Raw genomic sequence first — 23,123 nt, 5'->3', positions numbered from 1 at the left:
ACCAAGTTTTGGCTGGATCAACGAAGCAAAGGGTGCTCAGCCCCCTTCTGGGGGGCTCAACCCCCTTTTGGGGGGCCCAGGCCTGATTTTTCTGCACTGCATCTTTTTCTCTTTCTCTGCAGATCTGCTTGCTCTTGTAGCTCTTCTTGGGCTCCCACTCTTGATAGTTTGGATGCTCTTCCAAAGCACACAAATTTCCTACAAAACTTGAGGAATTAGTGATGAAAACTTTTATGTGTAATCTATGCTAAACCTATTCATGAAGTTAGATAAAAGAGAAGATTAAGCATGTTGCAAGCTTCAAGAGAGTTGATTTGGTAAGAAAATTGCACCACAGATAATGGTAAGAATTACCGTTATCACCGGCCCACCACGGGTTCAACCCGCATGAGTCGGGTTTAAATGAGCCGGATTGAAATCTGACCCCCATAAAAAAATGCAGTTTTTTCAAACCCAACACGACTCATGGTGGACCAGGTTGACCCGCGGGTTGTGACTCATTTTGACAGCCCTACTTGAAGTCAAGCAGGTAATGGTTCTCTATTTCTATTGAATTGATTTACAGTCTCCACTCGAGTTATCTAGTCAGCTATTCGTTTTCTTTCTTCCATTCTCAAGCTTTCAAATTTGTTTCTAAAAAAGTTTGAAGTTAGACTTGCTTAACTCAGTTATCCTCTTTGTATGCCTTCTTTAGGATTTCTCACGCTTCTCTTGTAAATGTAATGCTTGCTATGTTCTCAAAGCTGGATTCATCCGTTCGATACAATACGTAAAAAGTTAATTTGTTCTTTATTCGCATTTTTTTCAACTTAGCAATTTAGACAATCATCTACTTTTCATCTTTTGCTGGCTCTTGATACACATTCTCAATATTATATACATTTAAAGATTAAAAAGAATTTTCATTTAAAAGCTCCAGTTATCATAATTGACTTCTTTGTCAATTGGGCAGGGACAAACAATTTATAAGATTGACCGTCTCACTCTTTCTTTCCCAAATACTTAAATACTCAAGCAAATTTGTTTTTTTATTTATTGAGACACTAATGCTAATTTGTTAGTAAAATGACACTAAAAATGATCTGAATTTTTTTTTCTACATATTCATTTAATCGAAAAGGCTATTAAATAGCCATAAATAGCCAATGACAGAATACTGACCGAATACATGGAAATAGCTTTTTATAACTAAAAAAGATATATAATAATAGAAAAAACAAAATTTAAATATATTTGAGTAAGCCGAAGAGTAGCATGAGAAGACTAGGTTTCTTCAAGATCCAAAAAATAGTAAAGAAGCCTGATTGATAGTGGTAATGAGACTCTGAATAGCATTTTTGGAAGAGCCTGTAACAAGAATATCATTTACATAACTGAGTCCCAGAAATAGACATTCGTGAGATTTGTAGGAAAATTTATGATTATTAAAAGGAGGAAAATGAGTGAAAACAAAAATCTCAAATGAGAATCACATGGAAACAAAAAATGAGTGAGATTTCATTTTGAAAAGTATAAAAAAATGTTTTATTGAACATAACAGACTCCAACACAATAACACTTTACTGCATTGTCTTCGTCAAATGCCAACCAAATCCAGGACATGGATCACCTTTTCCTTCGACCAAATGGTTGAAACAAACATATTTTTAAAAACAAGAAATATGCATCCAAAGTATAATTTTCAGATAAAGGTTTTGCACAATAATTTTAAACAAAATTATTAAATTCCTTTACTTTATATATGTTATTAAACTTTCTTTACTCAGTTGAAATTTCCTCTAATTTAAATACAAATCAAGAAATTGAAATAAATTTGAATGTATGTACTTGAGTTATATATATATTTTTTCTTATTTGAAGTGAAACCAAACAAAAAACAAAATTTTAATATAAATATATGTGATCAATATCAGAAATAATAAGTTAATGTGTTGATTGAATAATTAATATTTTGGGTAACTCAACTTAGTTAGCGTTTTTAGTTTGAATATGAAAAGAAATGATTCTAACCACTTATCTCATAAAATTACGCTTTCAGTTATTTATTGATTCAAATGCTTTATATACGAATTAATTATTGAAATTTAATTTTTAAGTATTTATTTATAACTATTTTTAGTTATTTTTTATATTTTTTACTTAAAGCTTTATAATGGATATTCAACATGTTAAAGTTTGTGCATAAGAAATTTATAGAATTCTCACAAAATACAAGTACACTCCTCAAACCTCATAAAAGAAACGTTGTTCTTTTATCTCATAAGAAAAATTATAATATAAAAATATAAACATTTGTAAGTTGAAATAATTAAATAACCTGATTAACTAGTGTAATAATTATATATTTTATTTATAATATCTTAAGAAATGGCATTTAAATTTATTAACAAACTTATGAGAAAAAACTTTGATTTTTTAATAAAATTTTAAAAAACTTTAAATTTTACTCATCTTTATTAACTTGGTCCCACATTAATAATATTCAATTTTTTAATTAGATATAAAAACAACAATATATATATATATATATATATATATATATATATATATATATATATATATATATATATATATATATATATATATATATATATATATATAACACAGAGAGACACGTCCCATACGTGTTACAATACACATTCTTTTTTTTTCATTCAATCTTTATTTAAATTTCTAGAAGATTTATATATATTATTATGTTAGTTTTAGTTTCATAAGCTTCTCTTTTTCTTTTTGTTGCACACTTTTTTCTGTTTTTTTTTTTAATTATTTAGTTTATTCTTCATTTACAAAATTTGTTTGTAAATTTAATTACCTTTTCTAAAATGATATATTATAAATTTTAAGTCTCATTAAATTATTTTAATTATTTTTAGTATTTTTATTTATTATGAGAATGTTTAACTATCTCAAATTCAAATATTCAATAATGTAACTATGTAAAAATATATTAAATGAGAGGTGGTCCTCTTTTTGATCTTGTTCTTCTCTCTTTGGTCAAACATCCATCTTAAACCTTTTGATTTTCCTGCTCTTATTCCTCGTATGTGGATCATTGTAATTTGTTGTTGTGTTTTTTTTTTTCTCTTGTCCCACAAGCACACCCTATGGTCTTTTTAACACCATCATTGTGTTCATTGCAAATAACAACTGGGTCCAGCAACATAGATCATTTTAATTTTGGAGTCATTTTAATTGAGAACTTCCCCTTTGCATTCAAATTTAACTTTGAATAAACAAATGGAACAAGATCATGGATAGATTATGAACCACACATGCACAAAAGATGGTGTTGGCACAAATGGAAAGGTTGTAGTGATTGAATGCCACTGATGATAAAAACCTCTTCATAGTCAAAAGTCTTCAACTTGCCATAGGAATGACTAAAAAAAGTGTCATAGTCTTCTCCATAGAATCCTATCATATGACCCAAAAAAGGTAAAATTATGAACATGATTTTTAATAAAATAATCTGTATCCGATGGAATTTATAGAATAAAAACCTTTTAAAAAAATAATGATAACAATATCCTTAAAATCTACAGTATAAATTAACTTTTTTTTTCAGAGGCAACAAAGAACCTATATATATATATATTTATATATATATGGAAAACCATACTCTAACTTTGCTTTTAGAAAAATAAGCAATATTTTAAGGGATGAGAAAGAGGCTAAATTGTAATTTTAGCCCTTTAAATTATGATTGTAATGTTTTTGAAAAGATAAAGAAATAAACTGTATTTTATTTAGTGATCACAAACGTCAATTATTAACAATGAATGTAATCTTTCTATTTCCCAAATTGAGACTTAAATTAAAGTAATTTATTTCTTTACGAAATTAATTTGATTAATTAGAGTTAAACAGTTCAAATTAAACTAAATTAAATATTTTTGATCAATTTGTGTTCTGAATATATTAGAATTATTTTAATTATAGAAATAAATATTATAGTATTTTAAATTTCTATTTTTAAAGAACATAAAGTGGTTCATTAAGCTATTATTTTTATCCTTCTTTAACTGTATAGAAATTGTGGAATAGTTATTATATTGTTTGAAGGTAAAGCTCAACACATTATTTTTGAACCTATGATAGCCAGACTCTTACTCTCAGTTTTAATCACTAAGCCTACTCCTCTATTCAGAAAACACACCATCGAGTTTGAGTGAGTTAAGGTTTAAAAAACAAAGTTGTCTCTGTGTTGGAATTACAAAATTGCAATGGCAAGAGATACGCACATTATTTTTTCATTCTTACTTCCACTGTTCTTGATCTGAATGTGTTACTCTAACATATTTAGATCAATTTTACTCTTCTTTATTATATTTTATCAGAATAGTCATCCTTTTATCTAACAAATATTTTGATACCATTTTTCCATGTGCTTATATTACTATATTGTAGAAATTTTAAAAAAATGTCATGAAAGTGTATCTTGTAGTTAAACTCTACAAGTAAAAAGTTACTCAGTTTGAACATCCAAACAAAAGAATAAAAATAGTAATTAATAAGAAAATAAAATACGAAGAAATGTCATTTTATAGTTTCGACCTCGTAAGCATGAAAGCTTTTCAAATTTCATTGATTATCCTGAATTCAAATATATGTGAAATAAATTACTATAAATTGTTTCATATCTTAATTTAATAAAGCGGGTAAAATATAATGTGTTATTCTGTTCTTCGTTTTCTAACAATGGTCAAATTTCTTTTGAAAAAGAAGGTTTTTCTTTAATAAGGGAAAAAACAATTCAAATATATAAATAGATTGATTATACACTCCCTCAGGGAATTCTTCTTGCCTTGATAACTACACAAACTAATATTTTAGTAATTGAATGTGAATATGAAGAGGTTTATATGATAACTCCATCGAATCAATTGATCGTATTCTCTTTAAAGTTATTTCATCTTTATTTACTTTTATATATATATATATATATATATATATATATATATATATATATATATATACATGTACGTATAGCTGTTAGAAGTCTAACATTGACTAGGGATAAGATCAATTTATAATATATAAGTGAGATGCAAACCTTACTTTATAAACCAGTTTTATAGGATTGAGTTAAACATTAAAACTCATTTTCTAATAATAGCATCAATAACTTAGTTTATATTGGTTCCAATTAGAAGTATAAAGCCCATTGTTAAATAAGAAATCAGAAAATAAAAATAACATTTGATCTTCACAATGGTGAAATAAGAATAACTAATATTCTAAACAAATTGAAGGAAAATATATATGTAAAAGTATTGTAAAGTATTGAAGAATATTAAAATTAAAGCATATAAAAGTTAAGAATGAGTTATACATAACATATTACTTCATCTGAATCACTTTGATATTGCACAATAGTTGTCATCTATTACATGACATATAATAATCATACTCATAGTTCAGAGTTTGTTTATTGCATTATACCATAGTAAATCTACCTATAAAAATTAACTGATAATACAAAAAATAAATGAATGTACAATATAAATACCTTGAGAGAATTCCATTTGATCTTTTTAGTGTTGGCAGTTGATTTATCATTCAATATATTATGTCTATTAAAAGCATTAAAATTAAAACATTTAATTAGAGTTGTCAAAACGGGCTATTCGACCCAACTTGTCTCGACCTACAAGGAATTAGTTATTTAGTGAGCTAATCCAACCCGATTCACTTATTAGTGAGTTGAAAATATTTAAACCCAACTCGATCCACCATGGGTTGGCGGGTTAAATGGGTTGGCTCACTAGTTCCTTTAATTACAACTTTTTCTTTTTCTATGAAAAAAATAACAAAAATTTTCTAATTCAAATCTAAATAAAAGGGAAAGGTCTTAAATTAGATTTATGATCAATTAAACATAGGATTTCATTCATATAAAGATATCACAAAATCTCCTTAACAAAATTTTAATGACTTCATAGCGACTCAAATTTGTTTTTGCATAAAAATTAAGTTACTAAGTATACATTTGTTGATTTTCCATGTTGAATAATTATTCCATACAAAAATAATTTCACTTGAGCCTCCGTTTCAATATTTTGTAAAATGACTAACCTAATAAAAAGTACTTATTAAAATGATTGTAAATTCTAAAGAGAATTAAAACACTTTACATTTAACTTTGAGGAGTTAAACGATACCTAGACAAGTATGTGTAGTGAAAACCAATAGTGGGTGAGGTTCTGACGTTTAACTTGGTGAAGTTAAACATTAGCTAGACAGATGTGTCTAGTAAAAACCAGAAGTGTGTGAAACTCAACTAGATAGAGTATCAGAAAGATACCGAGAGTGTCTAGGGATACCAGGAATGGTGAAGAATACTGCACAATTAGGAGTGGGTGGAACTCGGTACTAGTTAGAGTAAAGATGGTTAGTAGGAGTGATTGGGGTAACAGGAGTGGTGAAAATACTCAGTTGTAATATTGTTAAAGATTATAGTGAAACCTTTTAAGGTGTTAGAGGAGATTGAACGTAGCGAACCAGTATAAAAACAATTGTATGATTATTGTTTTATTATTTTTAAACGCTTCTCTTACAAATCCTATAGTTACACGTTATTTTAATTGATATAAAAGCTTATATTACCAAACAATTTTTTTATTAAAGAGCTAATTTTACCAAAACGGTAAAACAAACATTTTTAAACAATTGAGAAGCCTTTGCTAAAAAGAACTCATTGTTTAAACTGATATTTAAGATCGAGCACTTAACAACTTATGTAAATCTTTCAATATTTGACAAAACTGTTATATTATATTTTTTGTGAAAAATTTTCGGCTTAATACCACTTTTGGTCCCTAATTTGAGAGGATTTGTTCAATATGGTCCTACCTTTTTTTTTTATAACAATTGATCTTACCTTTTGAAAAAACTGTTCAATTGAGTTCTTTTTGACGTCGTAACCAGCACCGTTAGGAAATTGACGTCGTAACAAAAAAGGAGCCAATTGAAAAAATTTTTCAAAAAATAAAATCAATTGTTACTAAAAAAAAAGATAGGACCATATTGAACAAAACTTCCCAAACTAGAGAGCAAAAACGATATTAAGCCAAAACTTTCCTATAACTCTATTAGACTCTCCTTCTAGTATTTTTTACGTACTTCAATTACTTCGTACCACACAATAAGTAATTTTTAACATAAAAAATACTTTTTGTTTGAACTGTCGTTATCGATCTTTGCATGCTTCTTCGTTACTGTGATAACATGTGCTCATCTTATTTCTTTTCTCTGTTTCTCTTTATATATTCATAAGATATTAAAAAACATAAAAGGACTGTTCAACAAAAATGCTTCTTACACTTTTGCTTTTTTCGGACCCTTTACGGTGGAAATTAGATTCCAACACTTTTTATTTTTCTTTAAAAATAATAACCTGCAATTTAACCCAAAAAGATATAAAGAAATTAAGAAAAAATGTTTCACGAGAAGTGATGTCAGGCACGTCGCACCTTGACGTCAGAACACCAGTTAACAAAGGGTTTGGATTTTCCATTGTTTGTTTTTTTTTTAAGAGGTTTGAACTTCCTGCACCCCTTATTTGCTACCTGCACCCCATAGTTTATGGGAAATGTGAAAAGTGTCGAGTAATGGTACATATTTTTACATAGAGTAAAGTTTGTCACTGGCGCTGCTGGTTATGTCTCCTTTTTAACTTTCCGGAAGGGTATGGAAATTTAGAAGGAGGAGGTGTGGAAAACAAAGGGAGTTCTGGAATTGTCATTTTGTAATAGCTTTTTGAAATGTTCGTTTCAAAACAAGACTCGCATGGAAATGTGTTCCAAATTGGTATTTCAAAAATCTATTTTGAAATGACTATTCAACAAACATTTTTTTGAATTTTTTGGGATATGTTCTTTAAATGGGTTTTGAAAATTTTATATGTGAATTTTTATTGGATTCTTTTTCACCATTTTTTTTTAAATAGTAACTTATTTTATAGACAAAAAAATATTTAGCCACTAAATTAACCATACTAATTTATAATCTACAACTTTGTTCTTTCAAATAATCACTATTATGAAAACAAATTTATAATTAATGACTAATTAGATTCTAAATTGATTATTAACGTACTAAAGTTTTGATTTTCAAAATAATTAGTGTTTAAATTAGTCATTATTGATTCCAAAATTTTGATAGTTAATGTTAGTGATGAATTTATCAATTTAAAATCTAATTGATCATTAATTATTATTATTTATTCATAACCATGACTATTTTAGATTTAAATAATTTTTAATTTATTAATTATAATTAAAATTATTCACTATAGTGACTAATTAGTTTTTATTTTTAAAATTAGTTGTTATTTAAGAATTTTCTTGTAGTGTTTTATTGGATGTTTAATAGTTTAATTTTATATTTTGTTGGTGTATTTGTATATAGTCATGGTTAGAACAAGAGTATGTGTTTCTCAACGTAATCTAACATGACTAATTGGATCCATAGATGAAGAGAACATGAGACTCATAGTTACATTGGTGAAGATGAAATCTAACATGATTAATTCATCCATAGGATAAAGAGAACATGAGACTCCTAGTTACATTGATGAAGATGACCATGCAAAGGAAAATGTTATAATCGAGGAATTTTAATGGTGAAGGATGATGATTATTATAAAGGACCAATAGATATGTCATTACTTTCTAATTATAGGACGCGTTGTCTCTTAGCTCATAGAGTGGTAAACAATTAGGGTTATATACATTTAGTTATGTATATTATGCATTTTAAACCTACATCAATGAATGTCTTGTTGAAATAGCATCAACAATGATTGCATTTCAGTTTTATGACCTCGATCCTATTTATAATGGACATACCTTATACTATAAACTTCTTTTGTAATTATTACATTCTTCTCCTTGATTGTTAAAAAGTATTTCTAAGCCTCACTAAACTTTTAAACTTTTTGACATGTTATCAATTAAATGTTAATTTACCAACATACTATTTATCAAATCGTGATTATGAAAGGCACAAAGGAATTTCACAATCTATCATTCACCACCTTTTACTGGTTTTCCTTGCAATCTAAAAGAACAATCATATTTCGTAATCACTTTTAAGTTATTTTATGTATTACCTGTAATAACCTTCTCTCTCGTAATCAAATAATATGTATGTCTTCCTTATTTGTTGTCCATTTGTTGCATATCACCATAATATACTAATAACACATGTAAAGTTATTAGCAAGCTTTTTATTATCAATGATAAAGTATTACGTACTTTACTACCTAAATGGAAAACTCAAGTTAAAATCTTTCATAAACATAAAGAAAATGTCATTGGAAGCATCTATAGGCTCATTGTTCATAAACAAGTTTTACATTGAGATGAGAAAAACAATAAGAGAAAGAACCTAAACGAAATCAAACTTAGGTGCTTCCAAAGCCAAAACGTGTTCTGCAGTAGCAAGAGGTAATAGTGACATACACATACAAAGTAAAAAATGAAGAAGATAACCATATTCAAGGTAGTATAGGCTATGATTAAGATAGAATCATAACCTATCTTACCATGTACTAAAGTTCCTTAAAGAAATTGTAGTCTATAATGATAATATATTAATATAGACTATGGTTTCTTGATGGGATTGTAATCTATGGTGAGCTAAGCTATGATTTTTTCTCAATTGTCATTTATTTTTTGGTTGAAATTTCAAAAAGACCATCGTTTTAGCATAAACTATGTTTTTATGGTAATCATAGTTTTTCTGTATAGTTATTTCAATTATTTGCACTAATGAATAACACATCAAATTTTTAAAATCTCTCAATTAAGAACAAGATTAATTAAGTGATGTTCAAATGTGAATGTTTGATTCTAAGAAGGAATAAATAAATCATCAAATATGAAGATAAAAGATGAAGAACACACCATATCATAGGGAAAAATATGTGTAAGAAGAAAAATCACTACTTAAATTTTAAAAGGCATAAGATAAGATTCATGAAAGGCAGAACTAATGTCTTGAGCTCCATAAGGACACAAATGTTCATGGTCACTTTCATTCAATTATAATTTATGTTACAAAATGAGAACTTTATGTATACATGGGCTAGCTTAAGGAGAGTATTTATGACTTGTTTGGTTGAAGCTTCTAACTTTACAAAGAAGACCATCAAATATGAAAAGACTAGACTTTAATTGATTTGTAGAGATATTCATCCAAGTAAGAATCTTATTTTTAAGAGTTAGCCTTATGTTCAAAATAAATGTCTTGCATCTTTACTCTAAAACATAAAACTATATTTTTTATACTTTTATTTACAAAAGAATTATAACAAAAAATTAAGAGATATATTTTTTAAAAATTTCTACTTTTTTATGCATTTCTCTTGTATATATCTTCCTTCTCAATATTTAAATTGTGTTTGAAGCTTATGCTCTTTATTTTTATTTTTATTTTGGTGTGATGTTGTAATAATTTCCCTTTTTTTTAACATAGCTTGATCTTGAAGAGATCACATCTTGTCATGACAATACATTCATTTCCTAATGGAATAACTACAATGGTTTGCATAACTTTCCTGTTAGGTTAACTTACATGGAAAAAAAAAATTACATGTATTAGTCATTATAGGTAGTTAATGTAAGAGTAGTTCTGAATATCAGTTGTTGGAATCTTATAGGTAGTTAGTGTGTTAGTCATTATTATCCGTTTTTACTTGTTTTGAGTACAATGGTAAAAAATATGTGAGTCTATAAATTGTATTATTGATTTCACAAATGGAACAACAACACATAAACATGAATCAAGTTATTAATCAAAAGCTTTGCTTTGCTAACAAAGTGGTATTAGAAACAATTAGCTTGAGTGTTTGAGTGAGAAAAAAAAGAAGAGAGTGAGAGATGGTTAATCTTACAAACAGTATGCCGCTACTAAGAACACTTAAGGCAGCAAGCGATGCTAAGGATGTAACATCCCGATTTTTGAGATGTCTTGATTACGAGTGAAATTTAAAATTTTTAAATTTCATAATACCATCGCGGAAATCCACTTATATAATATCAAAATTAGTAAAATAAAAACAAAATAAAATAAACCCGATTATATTGTCTCTAACATTTATAGCACAAAAACTTCAAATAACATCAGGAACATCTGCAACATCTGCTCCCGTATAACCAAAAGTTATATGATCATTGCAAGACACACACAACCACAAATCCATACAAATATAGGTAAGCTACCATAACACAACTAATAAGAATAAAATTTGTACATAGGAAACAAGCACAACTTAATAACAAATCAATCATCTATAGCGCTATCCTATTAACAAAATTATTTATACACCATGATCATGAATATCCTCATTAACTATATCATGACTATACCATCAATGTCATCCTTATCAACGTCGTCTCCAAACACATCGTAACCAGAAATCATCATCACATGTACCTCTATTAGAAGTAACCTCATCATGAATCCTTCATCATCAATAACACCATGAGCCTCCGCAATACCATAACTCCATAGTGAAAAGAATTAGTCACACTCTTGTATCCTACCTCAAACCCGTAGCCTCCTCACAGGTCCCTTGTAGCCCCTCTTATAGGTCTTCTCGAGTAGTCCCGCCTACCTGGCTAAGGAACATGTTTCCTACCACACAAGGATAAGACAAACACTATCACCCCATAGAAAGAAGGCTCAATACCCGAGCACCCCCCTTTTCGCACACAAGGCCAAAGGGAGTCACTACCTCGTATTAGTCGATCGATAGTCTCAGACTTTACTAGGTACAACAAGTAGACCTATCTTCCTCTCTTATGCTCATCAACTATACACTCAGATACATCTCAACACTCACTCATTCCAACATCAATCAAAGTTCATTATATACCTAAGTACAACAACTATTCTTATTCTCTCTCTAACACTATTCACTCGTCATTATCTAAAGTCTCATTCAAACCCCAATACATCTAATATAAAGCCTTTAGGAGTTCTACTCTAATTATAGATTACAAAATAAATAAATAAATACCAGTCAATAATAGACAAAAAAAAAATAATAAACCATTTATTAATCTAATTAATCATTATACTACAATCAACTTCCTTTTTATTCTTAAATCACAAAACAAAAACAAAGCTTAATTGTAGAATCAAGAACCCTAAAAACATTACAAACATGGGTCTTCTTCTTCGTGGCTCACCCCTAAATCGCGAGCCAAAAATGCGAGAACAGAAAGCCTCAGAGCGACCCACCACTACAAGCCTTGCCGCCATGAAGACGCTAGAAAATAGCAACCCTCGCACTGCGGTAACGTCGCCCTTGTGATACCCGCCACCACCAAAGAGGTCGTCGCGCATGAGCCATCAAACATGAGCCCCCCGCTCCCTGCAAAAACGCGCCAAAACCAAAGAAATAGAAGGAGAGAAAACAACGCCTCCTTATTGCGAAACGAAACAAAGCCTAACAATTGGAGGAAGAGAGGTTCTTTGCAAGCCGAACCAGAGAAACGAAGAGCATGAAAAACCTTCTCCCTAGTCACAAAATAGAGTGTCCAAGAAGAAACATAACAAATAAAAGGAAGGGAGCATCCCTCCTTGCGATGCGGCTTGAACAGAGCGAAGGAGAAGGAGAAGACTCTGCAACGAAGAACCTAAAACTGGGTTTTGTTCGAGAATTAGAATCTAAGAGTTTCAAACAAAAACTATGATTAGGCAAAGTAACCCTTCGGACTTAGAAAGAACATAAGGGGATTTAATTAGGGCTAGGTAAAACAAATCAAATTTAGAAATTTAATTAGAACCCAAAAGATCATACATTCATTAAAAACGAATTCTAATCCTATTCAATCTCTAATTATAATTAGGAGAAAACCATAATTCCAGAGATGATTCTAAATATAATTAAAGGCTTAATTTCACATGTTCATGAAAAAGAAAAAACCATTATTTAAATTGTCATAAAATAAAGTTACATGGTTACAGATACTTTTAAAAAACACAAACATCACACCATCTTACAAAACACTTAAAATTAAGATCAGTAATTAAGGTTAGCTTCTCATACCTCAGTCCATTCTAAAGCTTTAAGAGAGTGAAGATCAATCAATCATAGATACAATGCTATCTTCTAAAAATATTTTCTCTTCTTCAATCTCTCTGGCTCACGGTGCTCTCTTTTCCTTTCTCTCAGATTTTACGTTACACTTCCCTTCTCTTTCTTTTATTTCTATTTCTCCTTTAATAAACCATGTTTTATCTTTTAAAAAATAAATTATATTATAATTAAAAGAAACCACCTAGATAGTGCTCTCTATAATATTTCAAGTAGTTTTAAAAACATAACGTTCTATTTTTCTAATTTTCAACTTCTATTATTTAAAGTAAATTTTTTTATTTTCTACAACCTTATTTATAATTTTTACACCTCAATTACAAAATGGGAAGGATATTCTTGCCCTTAAAAAAGTATAAATAAAATTAACAAAGGTTTAACATCAAACCTTTTTCCTTGGGATTTGAACTCACATTCATTCAATCCTAGACACACATCTCTACCAACATGTCAACCCATCACATTAAAAGTATAATACATCACAAATTTAATAACCATACAATAACATGTGTTGCACTTATATCAACAGAATAAATAAATAACATAGAACTTTATGTTTCATTCAAGACTTGCACACCAACTGAGCTATATAACACCTTGTGAACTCATGCATATTTTAATAAAATATACTCAAGTCTTATTTATAAACTCTACATTTTCTCGGGTCTTACAAATGAGGTATAGCAAACGATCCTGGTGGTAGAAGCCGAGGACAAGAAGAAAAGAAAGAATAGTCATTCAATTGACATAGAAGAGGATGAAGTCCACAGAGAGGAGATCGGTCAAGCAACTCAAATGTTGAGTGCTTGAAGTGTGAAAAGTATTACTATTATGCAAATCAGTGATACTCGGATAAGTGTCTTAATTGTGGTAAGGTTGAGAATTTTTCAAAAGATTGTCGATTTAAAAATGGAAGAAAAGAGATGACCAACCTCGCAGAAGAAGTTGAAGAAGAGGCAACATTATTAATGGTGGCACATTGCTCAGGGATCAAACACAAGCTATTGAATAACTTGGCAAGACAATCAAGTAACATGGAGAATCAATGAGAGAGTCGAGTAGTGTGGATAGGTTAGCAAGACAACCAAGTAGGTTGGACGGGTTGGTAAGATATGTAGATAGTTCATATAGCCCAATAGCCTAACAACTCCATTGGGTGCCCAAATAGCTTAGAGAGCTTGGTAGATCATGTGGAAAGCTCAATTAATCACGTGAAGAGTTTAGTAGAGAATGTAAATATCTTGGTGGGGAGCCCGAGTAGCTCAATGGAGCAAGTGAACACTAAGATAACTCAGTAGGATGTCCAGATAGCTTTGAAGGCAATCTGGATGTTTGAAGGCAATCCGGATAACCCATATACCTTAGCGGAACAATTGGACAACTGAAAAGGAGCTCAACGTATTGAAAGGAAGTTGGCTAAGAACAAGTTGGCTACTGAGATAGTAAAAAATCCAAATAAGAACAAGTCGATGCAAAGAACAAGTTAGTACCAAAGAAAGTGAAATACAAGTCGATCACAAACAAATAGAAGAACAAGTTAGCCAAAGAGAACAAGTCAACTAAAGATGATAACAAGCTTGCTATAAAGACAGTGAATAACCCAACTATTAATAAAAAGAACAAGCATGGTGTGCATTGCATGTGTCATAGTCGAAATGAAAGATAGATGAACGGATTAAAGAAGCATAAAATTTTAATGGAAGAGTTTTGTGAAATAAACTTAAATGAAATAAAATTAAATATATTAGCTATTAATGTATTTATCCTTGTAGATAACATAATAGCAGTTGTAATTAGTTAATATATTAGCCAATAAAATTTTATAGATAGTTAATGTGTTAGTCGATTTTGTGAGTTTTGAGTACAACATTGGAAAATATGAGTGTGTAATTTATTTTTCTGATTACCTGAATGGAACAATAACACATGAATCAAGTTATTCATCAAAAGTTTATTTTGCCAAGACTCTCGCCGTTTCTCTTAACTGTAGCGTACACACTTCTTAGACGTATTCCGATCGACAGTGAATCCTTCATCTCCATGTCATTGACAGGAGAAATAAGTTAATGAACCGTTGGAATTAATAAGACTTAATAAGAATAATAATTTTATGGAAGAAATTTGAAATGATTGGTTATATTTATTAGAAAGAAGTTAAGTGGTGGCATGATGGTCCTGAAATGACTACTAAGCTAACAAGCATGAACGTGTAATAGGAAGTGGTGGATCCGAGAAGGATCCAGTGATAATGCGATTTGCGATCCAGGCATTTGCTGCGTCAGTGTAGTGCACGCCATCCCAGCTAATGTGTGAAGAAGGATATTGACAGGAGCCAACATGAATTTGTCTTCCATTAATGGTGACATTGTAATCTCCACAGTAAAAGTGATTGCCACCCTCATGATACCCACAACAGATTTCAGATGGCTCAACAAATCCTGCCAATCAATCAAGATAACAAAATGTATGAGTTACGTCAACTTTTATATTTCCCACTCATAATAATTACTTATTTACCTTCTTTCTTAGCATTGCTGATTAGCTCATACTTAGCAGAGAAAATGTCCACATACACAAATGAAGCGTCGAGGTATAATGCCCTTAGTTTGACCACTGTATCATTGAGCTTCGTGTTGAACTCTTTGGCCATGTCGTTTTGATACACGACACAGCCGTTTTGATCAAGATATCCATCCACTGGAGTATAATTGTAGGCATTGTGTATAGGCATGGCAACTGGTAGGCAACCTATGGGACCTGTGTTATGGATCCAGAATGTTCTTGCTCCTTGACTGTATAAATACTGACACGTGTGTTTTCTGTTTAGAAGTCTGCTACAATGGAGATTTTGTCGAAAAAAGAAGACAAAGGTAACTTACTATAAGCTGGTTTGAAAATTGGTCGACTATGTCTGAGATCACTGCTTCAGAATTTTCCTGTCCCATTCTTTGAAGAGCAGCACCAATGTCATTTTGCCCAATATCGAATGTGTAGATGGCTTTCGCAAAGTCCTCTGGCCTAGGGAAGGAATTTCCCTGTCCTGCAAACATATAAAACCCCTTAAACCTAAACAAATATTATAGGCTTAATACCGCTTTTGGTCCCTAGTTTGGGAGGTTTTGTTCAATATGGTCCTACCTTTTCTTTAGTAACAATTGATTCCACTTTTTGAAAAAATTGTTCAATTGACTCCTTTTTGGTTACGACGTCAATTTTCTAACGATGCTGGTTACGACGTCAATAAGTTCTTTCATGCATTCACCTATCCAAATGTTATTTTAACAGTCCTGACATAATTTTATGTTAAAAATCATGTCTATCATCGTATACAATAAGGACTATAATAAACAATTTAAACTTGAATATGGGACCACTATGAACAAAAAGGATTCAATTGAACAATTTTTTCAAAAGGTGGGATCAATTGTTATGAAAAAAAAAAGGTAGGACCATATTGAACAAACTCTCCCAAACTAGAAACCAAAAGCGGTATTAAGCCAAAATTATAAAAGTAAATCTTTATATGAATATAATTCTTCATTAACTTATATTGGTTAACTTCAGATCTAATCAATATGTAAATTATAATCCATCTAAATATTACATAATCATTAAAAAACATCTTACCAAACCTCCATAATCATTATCACTCTTGTGATAATATGAAAAAAATCAATTAATTAATATAAATACATATATAACATTTTTTTAAGACCATATAATAAATTACTTAATTAGTAACGATAAAAAAATTTGTCAATAAACTAAAATTTATTAACAAATTTTAAAATTTAATTATTAATAAAAATTTCGAATACTAATAAATTTATTGGTAAAATTTATTGATGGAGAATTTTTATTATTGAAGAAAATGTTCATTGATAAAATGAATGTCAGTTTTTCCTTTAGGTTTTGATATAATAAAATCCTTAATGATTTTTTTAGATATGTTGATAGGGAATTTTTTTTTCTAAATCTTTCAAAAATTGAATTTTAAATAAATACGTCATAGTCACTGTTTTAATTAAATTAAGAGTTAAATATGTTTTTTTATCTATTAACTTTAAATAAAAATTGAAATTAGTTCACTTTTGAAACTTTGAACTAATATAATTTTTCATCTTTTAAGATTGTGTGAATTTAGTATTTTTAATCAAATTTTATTAAGTTTTTTTAATAATTTAAACACGTATTTTAATCAACATTAAAAAAAAAAACGTGTCAAAAAGTGTAAATAACTCAAATTCTATCATAAAAATGTTTGAAATGTGAAATAAAATTAACAAAATTTGGTTAAAAATAATAAAATTCACATATTTCTAAAGTTAAATAATTAAATTGGATCAAAATTTTGAAAAGGAATTAATTCTAATTTTCATTAAAAATTAAGTAATAAAAATATATTTAATCCTTAAATTAATAGTATGAGTTATAAGAGTTAAATTTTAAATGAGTAGTATTAAGTTGATATATATAATTTCAGTGGTAATATCCTTGTTGATGACCTGATTCTACTAATGTAAGAAAAGTGAAATTTTTGTAGTTTTATTCATTGTATATATAGGAAATGTTAAAATATAAAAGGTTGGTCTTAGAAATGAAGAAAGGCATGATAAGCCAGAATTAGTAGTACTGCATTTAAGTGTTCGTTCCCCATATATAAGTTGCATTTACGTGCGTGTTAACATGTAACAGTCTGTGATGCAATTAATTAAAGTAAAGGAAAGGAAGAAGAACCTTGGCTGTAGAGCTTGGCGGTGCGTGTCTTAAATTGGATAAACTGTGCGACCTGAATTTCAAGACTGAAAGGACTACCACCATCAAAGAAGCTTCTGTTTTGCCTCCTTATAGTTGATGATGCTGCGCCAAAGTTTGCACCATGCTCATAACTTGTTCCAATTGAATCCATGTAAGCACTCAAGTACTGCAAACCTAGATGCTTCGCTGCATATACATATGAAACCATAAATACTTGCATATAAGAAGAATTCATTGAATGAGAGAGATGTGTACCAATGAAATCAATGATAAGGCGACCATCAGAGGCTCTCCCAACAGCGTCATGAAAAAAGGTCTGACCATAGGGCAAAGCTGCTGGGTAAAATGCTGCCGACATGCATCCAGTATCTGAGTTCGAATCACCAAAGTTGAATATGGCTGCAAAACCACAACTTTCTGATGATTTTGTTTCCTCGCCAGCAGCTATATTCGAAAACTGCGACAATGAAATCAGAGCTACCAAAAACTGTCCGAGGAATCCCATTTTCGCAGCACAATCTAACACCCTTGTTGTTCTTGTGTTAGCGTACGTCTTATTATACAACCAAGGACGTACCTGTTTTAACGGTGCCAAAATGTTTCTAGTTGCTTAGGAGTCACGAATATGTGGGTTCAAGCCACAATTAAGCATTTTTATTTATTAGAAAGTGAGTTTTAAAGTTTAATTCAATCTCACAGAATCGGCTTGTAGAAGTTTGAAGTTATTTATTTTCATGTTGAGATATATACATCTTGAAGAGGTAGACTCTAAACTTAACTTAACTCCATAAAACCGGTTTATAAGATGAGGTTTGCACTCACTTATATACACTAAATTGGTCTTATTTCTAATCGACGTGAAACTTTCAACATCAAGTTTGATTTTCATTTGTATAGTTTTTTTTTCTAATTCTTATAAAATTTCAAATTATTATTTTTAATTTCTATAAAAATGATGAGTTAATTTTAGTTTCTCATATTTTTAATTTCTTTATCTTTATTTGCCCTAAAAGTTTAACCACTGTTTGTATTCTTAAAGTTATTTTAAATTGTCTAAACAACATTAATTTCTAACATTATTTATTTTCGAAACATAACATTGTAACAAAAATACTACTGTGTGCTACTCTTGTATTATATAATAGTAGATACCATAACAATATTTCCACATTTTTAAGGATGAAAGCAAAAGGAATAAAATTGAAAATCATTAAACTTTTATTGAGACTAAAATATTTTTATTCAATTTTAGTGCACTTTTCAAATATTTGAAAACAATTATATTGGATATCGTATATGAAATTTAATCTTATCTGCAACTAATAGATACGAGTGATTTGTGAGATGATGTTTTTTTTCACCATGAAGCTTTTTTTTTATAAAATTTTAAAATAATGTAATAACACTACATTTTATGTTTGTTTATAGCTATAAAATAAAATTTGATATACGCGTCTGCAGTAGCACGACTTACGATCAGACAAAAGTTCGATTTAATCCTACAGAGGCTAACTTTAATTCCATTCATAATTGTTTAAAATAGGATCGAATTTATATTTGGACATCACTTTTTAAAATTGTTTTCTATTGAAAAGTATTTTTCACATGAAAAAGGTTTGTTATTTTGGACTATAAAAGGAGTAATACGATGATGTGATTGTCTGCCTTATAAGAAATGTATAATTTATTTATATAGAAATAGTTATTATTCCTTCTTCTATACTTTTGTCAATTTCTAGTTAATTTAATAGAAATTGTTTTCTATTAAAAAGTATTTTTCACATGAAAAAGTTTTTTTATTTTGGACTGCATAAAAGGAGTAATATGATGTGATTGTCTGCCTTATACGAAATGTATAATTTATTTATATATAAATAATTATTATTCCTTCTTCTACTTTTTTCAATTTCTAGTGCATTTAATAGAAATTGTTTTCTATTAAAAAGTATTTTTCACATGAAAAAGTTTTGTTATTTTGGACTATAAAAGGAGTAATATGATGTGATTGTCTGCCTTATACGAAATGTATAATTTATTTATATAGAAATAGTTATTATTCCGTCTTCTATACTTTTGTCAATTTCTAGTGCATTTAATAGAGTTTAAACTTAGGCTTTTTGTCACTCTCATTGATTTATATTCCTGCATTCTCAACTAACTAATTTTAATTTCAATTAACAAATTTTAAGTTACCTTCCTTTTCACTCATATAATACATGCATTACGAATACAAATCCCAATTTCATGACGTGTTTAAAATGATATTTATATCTATTTATCAAATAGACTATTTTATAACTATTTTAATAAAATAAAGTGTGATAAAAAGTTTTTTGAATTAGCAATAAAATAATTGATATAGTATTGCTGTAACTTAAAAATTACTAAGAGTATAAGTATATGATAGACCGGTGATGCATGTAGATAAAACATAGTAGATGATATAGTATCATTCTAAAGACCTAAAAATTACTAAGAGTAAAAGTATATGATAGAGATGATACATGAAGATAAAACATAGTAGACTGTATGAATGAGACTTAATTAATTATTTTATTAAAACTATACATAGAAAACAAACTAATCGAGATTCATTATTACTATATCTCTAAAACATATTCATTTTCTCTTCCTTGACATTCTTTCTAAAATTATTATCAGTTTACTCATTCGTTTCAAAATCAAAGCATATCATAGAAGTTTGGGTGTAGGGGTTATCATCTTAACCAATCAAAGTTTGAATCAATCCTTTTTTTTAGTCAATTCAATTTATTACAAGAAATAATGGAATTATATACGGAATATTATATACGGATTTTGAACTGTATGTAAATCACGTATTATATATGGAAATTTTTTACGGATGTTAAAAAAAGTGTTATATATAGATATTATATACGTATTTTTATAATGGATTATCCGTATATAAAATCCGTATATAATTTTGGCGCTGGGTGACGGAAAAGTTATCCAAGAATAGGATCTGTATATAACCTATATTATCTGTATGTAGTTAAAAGCAAGTGTTATCTGTGGATATTATATACGAATTTGGAAAATAATTTATATTAAAAAAATGTATTTCTTATTACGTGGAAGCTGAAACCCTATATTTAGTCTCATTTGTGAAGCTCGAGCTTTCCTCCCTTTCAAATCTTGGTGCTTTCTTTTCTCTCGAACCCTGGTGCTTTCTTTTCTCTTTCGAACCCTGTCGCATTCTCTCTGTGGAGCCCTCTGCGGTCTGGTTGTTGTTGTCTCAAGCCCTCTTCGGTGTGGCTTTGGTTCTTCGTCGTCTCTCTCTTGAACTGTGTCCTTCATCAAACACTGTCACCTCTCCTATCGAACCCCTCTTCTCTGCAGCTGTGGGTGGACTTCTCCCTAGCGAGCCCTCTTAATCCCGCACTCCACCCCTGTTTTGTCGAACCCTATCATAGTGAAAAACCATTCTTCTCTGGAGTCCTAAATCTGGTATGTGATTCTTCTCTTCCTTCATCTTATTATAATCTCTAATGCCTAGTAATCTTTAAAATTGAACCCTAATCTGTGTTAATTTTATTTTAATTGGACCATTTGGTTGGTCTGGCAAGACGTAGTTGGATTTTGACGAGGCATCGATTGAGGCTGATGTGTTGCGGTTTAAGCTGAGTCAGATAGAACTTAGTGCTGTGAAGGCCGAAGGAACCAGAAAAAGGTGTTTTTAATTTCCTCTTTTGCTCGGTTTGGTATGCAATGTGTGTGTGTGTGTATACACACACACACATATTGAGTAGACTGATATAGGAATTAATCTTGGAGTCAATTGAGTGTTTGCATAACATATTTCATTTAGGGTGTTGTTTCCATTTGTGAGAATCATAATTAGAAGTTGTAGATGCTTAAGTTTTGTCCGAACTCTTCTTGAGATATGTTGATATCACATGCAAGAGTGAAACAAAATGAATAACACAATCAATTCTCTCTTCAACTAATAGGCTTTATTGAAGTATCATAAATACTGATTAATCTATGCAGTCAAGATTTATTAAGTTTTCTAATAAATTAAAAAAAAAAACTTTGTCCAATACTTTCACTCACCAAAAGCCATTAGGTATTGTTCTGTATTCTCTTTATGACTATCAAAATAAAATTTTTGAGCATGCATTACTATTTTGAAATTCAGCATCAATCTGCTAAAACAGATCATGCCTCCCTGAATTGATGGAGTTGGATACATGAGAGGAGTTTTAGCCTTTATAAGAAAGGAAATTTGGTTTAAATAAATTTAACATCCACCTTAAAACAAGTAAATCATAAGAGAATACAAAAATAATAAAGGAGTATGTTATTGTATTATGCATAAACTATATACCAATTAATCACCACCATCCATGAACAACTTCTGTGCAGGTGTTCTTGATCCACCTTAAACTCTTCCTCAGGGAGCCTTTCATTTTTCCTTCAACAGAATATATTTTATAGCCAGCCACTCTCTTCTTCCTCTGCAACTCAGGGTCACTGAAGCTTGAACTTTTTGATACTTTATTAGCTATGTTTTTCCCTTTATCCACCTTCACTTCCTTTTCCTTACCTATCTTGCATGGATATGCAGAACCACCATAACTTGCACTGTAATTGTAAGACCTCAAATCTTGCATACTTGTTGGGGCCACCCTTCTTCCGTTGTAGTTTTCAATCTGCAGACTCTTACTCCTACATGATTTGGATCTGAATTCCATGGTGAAAACCACACTACACAAAGACAAGAGTGAAGAACTAAGGATGTGTAGTTTTAAGGAGAGAAAGAATGAAGCTAAAAGAGATGGTAGGTTGGTTGGTTGGTTGGTTTTGCTTTTTTCTAGTTGTATTATATTAGTGTTGTTCATTGCTTCTCTTTCCCAATTTCATATAATCAAATCTTTGAACAAGAGACAAATGAAAAAGATAATGTTATTCTTTGTTTTTTCATTTTTATTAATGGAGTCTGTGGGGGCATTGAACATGGCAGAACTGTTTAAGGTATTCTTGTTTGACCAACTCTTACACGTGTAAGTGATAAAACTGGTTATGCCCTTTTCCCAAAATACAAGTTAATGCACTGCCCTCTTAGCTAAAGTTGTGAACTTGCAAAAAACACATTAACTTCTTATAGTTCTTGAGGTTACTAATGGTTTCTTTAAAAGTACTAATTGAGAAGTTAGATGAAGAACTGAACTTTACTACTTCAATAGATGTTCAGATGGAACTTGTTGATACTACTTGTTGGATTTATAGAGAA

The 23,123-nt window shown here is 29.7% G+C and overlaps 2 protein-coding genes across 2 annotated transcripts; both read right to left on the bottom strand.

Moving 5' to 3' along the window:
- Positions 1-15,058: 15,058 nt before the first annotated feature.
- LOC106767425 (GDSL esterase/lipase At5g14450-like) lies at positions 15,059-18,374 on the bottom strand. Its single transcript, XM_014652316.1, has 5 exons — positions 18,125-18,374; positions 17,849-18,055; positions 15,991-16,151; positions 15,629-15,914; positions 15,059-15,549 (listed from the first exon to the last, which is right to left on the bottom strand). Exons 1-5 carry the CDS (start codon positions 18,372-18,374, stop codon positions 15,299-15,301), a joined length of 1,155 nt encoding a protein of 384 aa, XP_014507802.1. The 3' UTR covers positions 15,059-15,298.
- A 3,755-nt stretch (positions 18,375-22,129) lies between these two features.
- Positions 22,130-22,584, bottom strand: LOC106768077. The gene has a single exon (XM_014653043.2). It carries the CDS (start codon positions 22,582-22,584, stop codon positions 22,225-22,227), a length of 360 nt encoding a protein of 119 aa, XP_014508529.1. The 3' UTR covers positions 22,130-22,224.
- Between the last annotated feature and the right edge of the window lie 539 nt (positions 22,585-23,123).

Source organism: Vigna radiata, chromosome 7, assembly GCF_000741045.1.
Source record: "Vigna radiata var. radiata cultivar VC1973A chromosome 7, Vradiata_ver6, whole genome shotgun sequence".
Lineage (NCBI taxonomy): Eukaryota > Viridiplantae > Streptophyta > Magnoliopsida > Fabales > Fabaceae > Vigna > Vigna radiata.
Note: the sequence above shows the minus strand (reverse complement) of the source record. Positions and strands in the feature narration are given on the sequence as shown.

What these genes read in the sequence shown, in the direction of transcription:
- LOC106768077 (XM_014653043.2), bottom strand. Translation starts at nt 22,584, where the DNA reads ATGGAATTCAGATCCAAATCATGTAGGAGTAAGAGTCTGCAGATTGAA.
- LOC106767425 (XM_014652316.1), bottom strand. Translation starts at nt 18,374, where the DNA reads ATGGGATTCCTCGGACAGTTTTTGGTAGCTCTGATTTCATTGTCGCAG. An exon ending in AATTTTCAAACCAGCTTATA is followed by an intron (nt 15,915 to 15,990) that starts GTAAGTTACCTT and finishes CACACGTGTCAG; the next exon opens with TATTTATACAGTCAAGGAGC. An exon ending in CAGCAATGCTAAGAAAGAAG is followed by an intron (nt 15,550 to 15,628) that starts GTAAATAAGTAA and finishes ATTGATTGGCAG; the next exon opens with GATTTGTTGAGCCATCTGAA.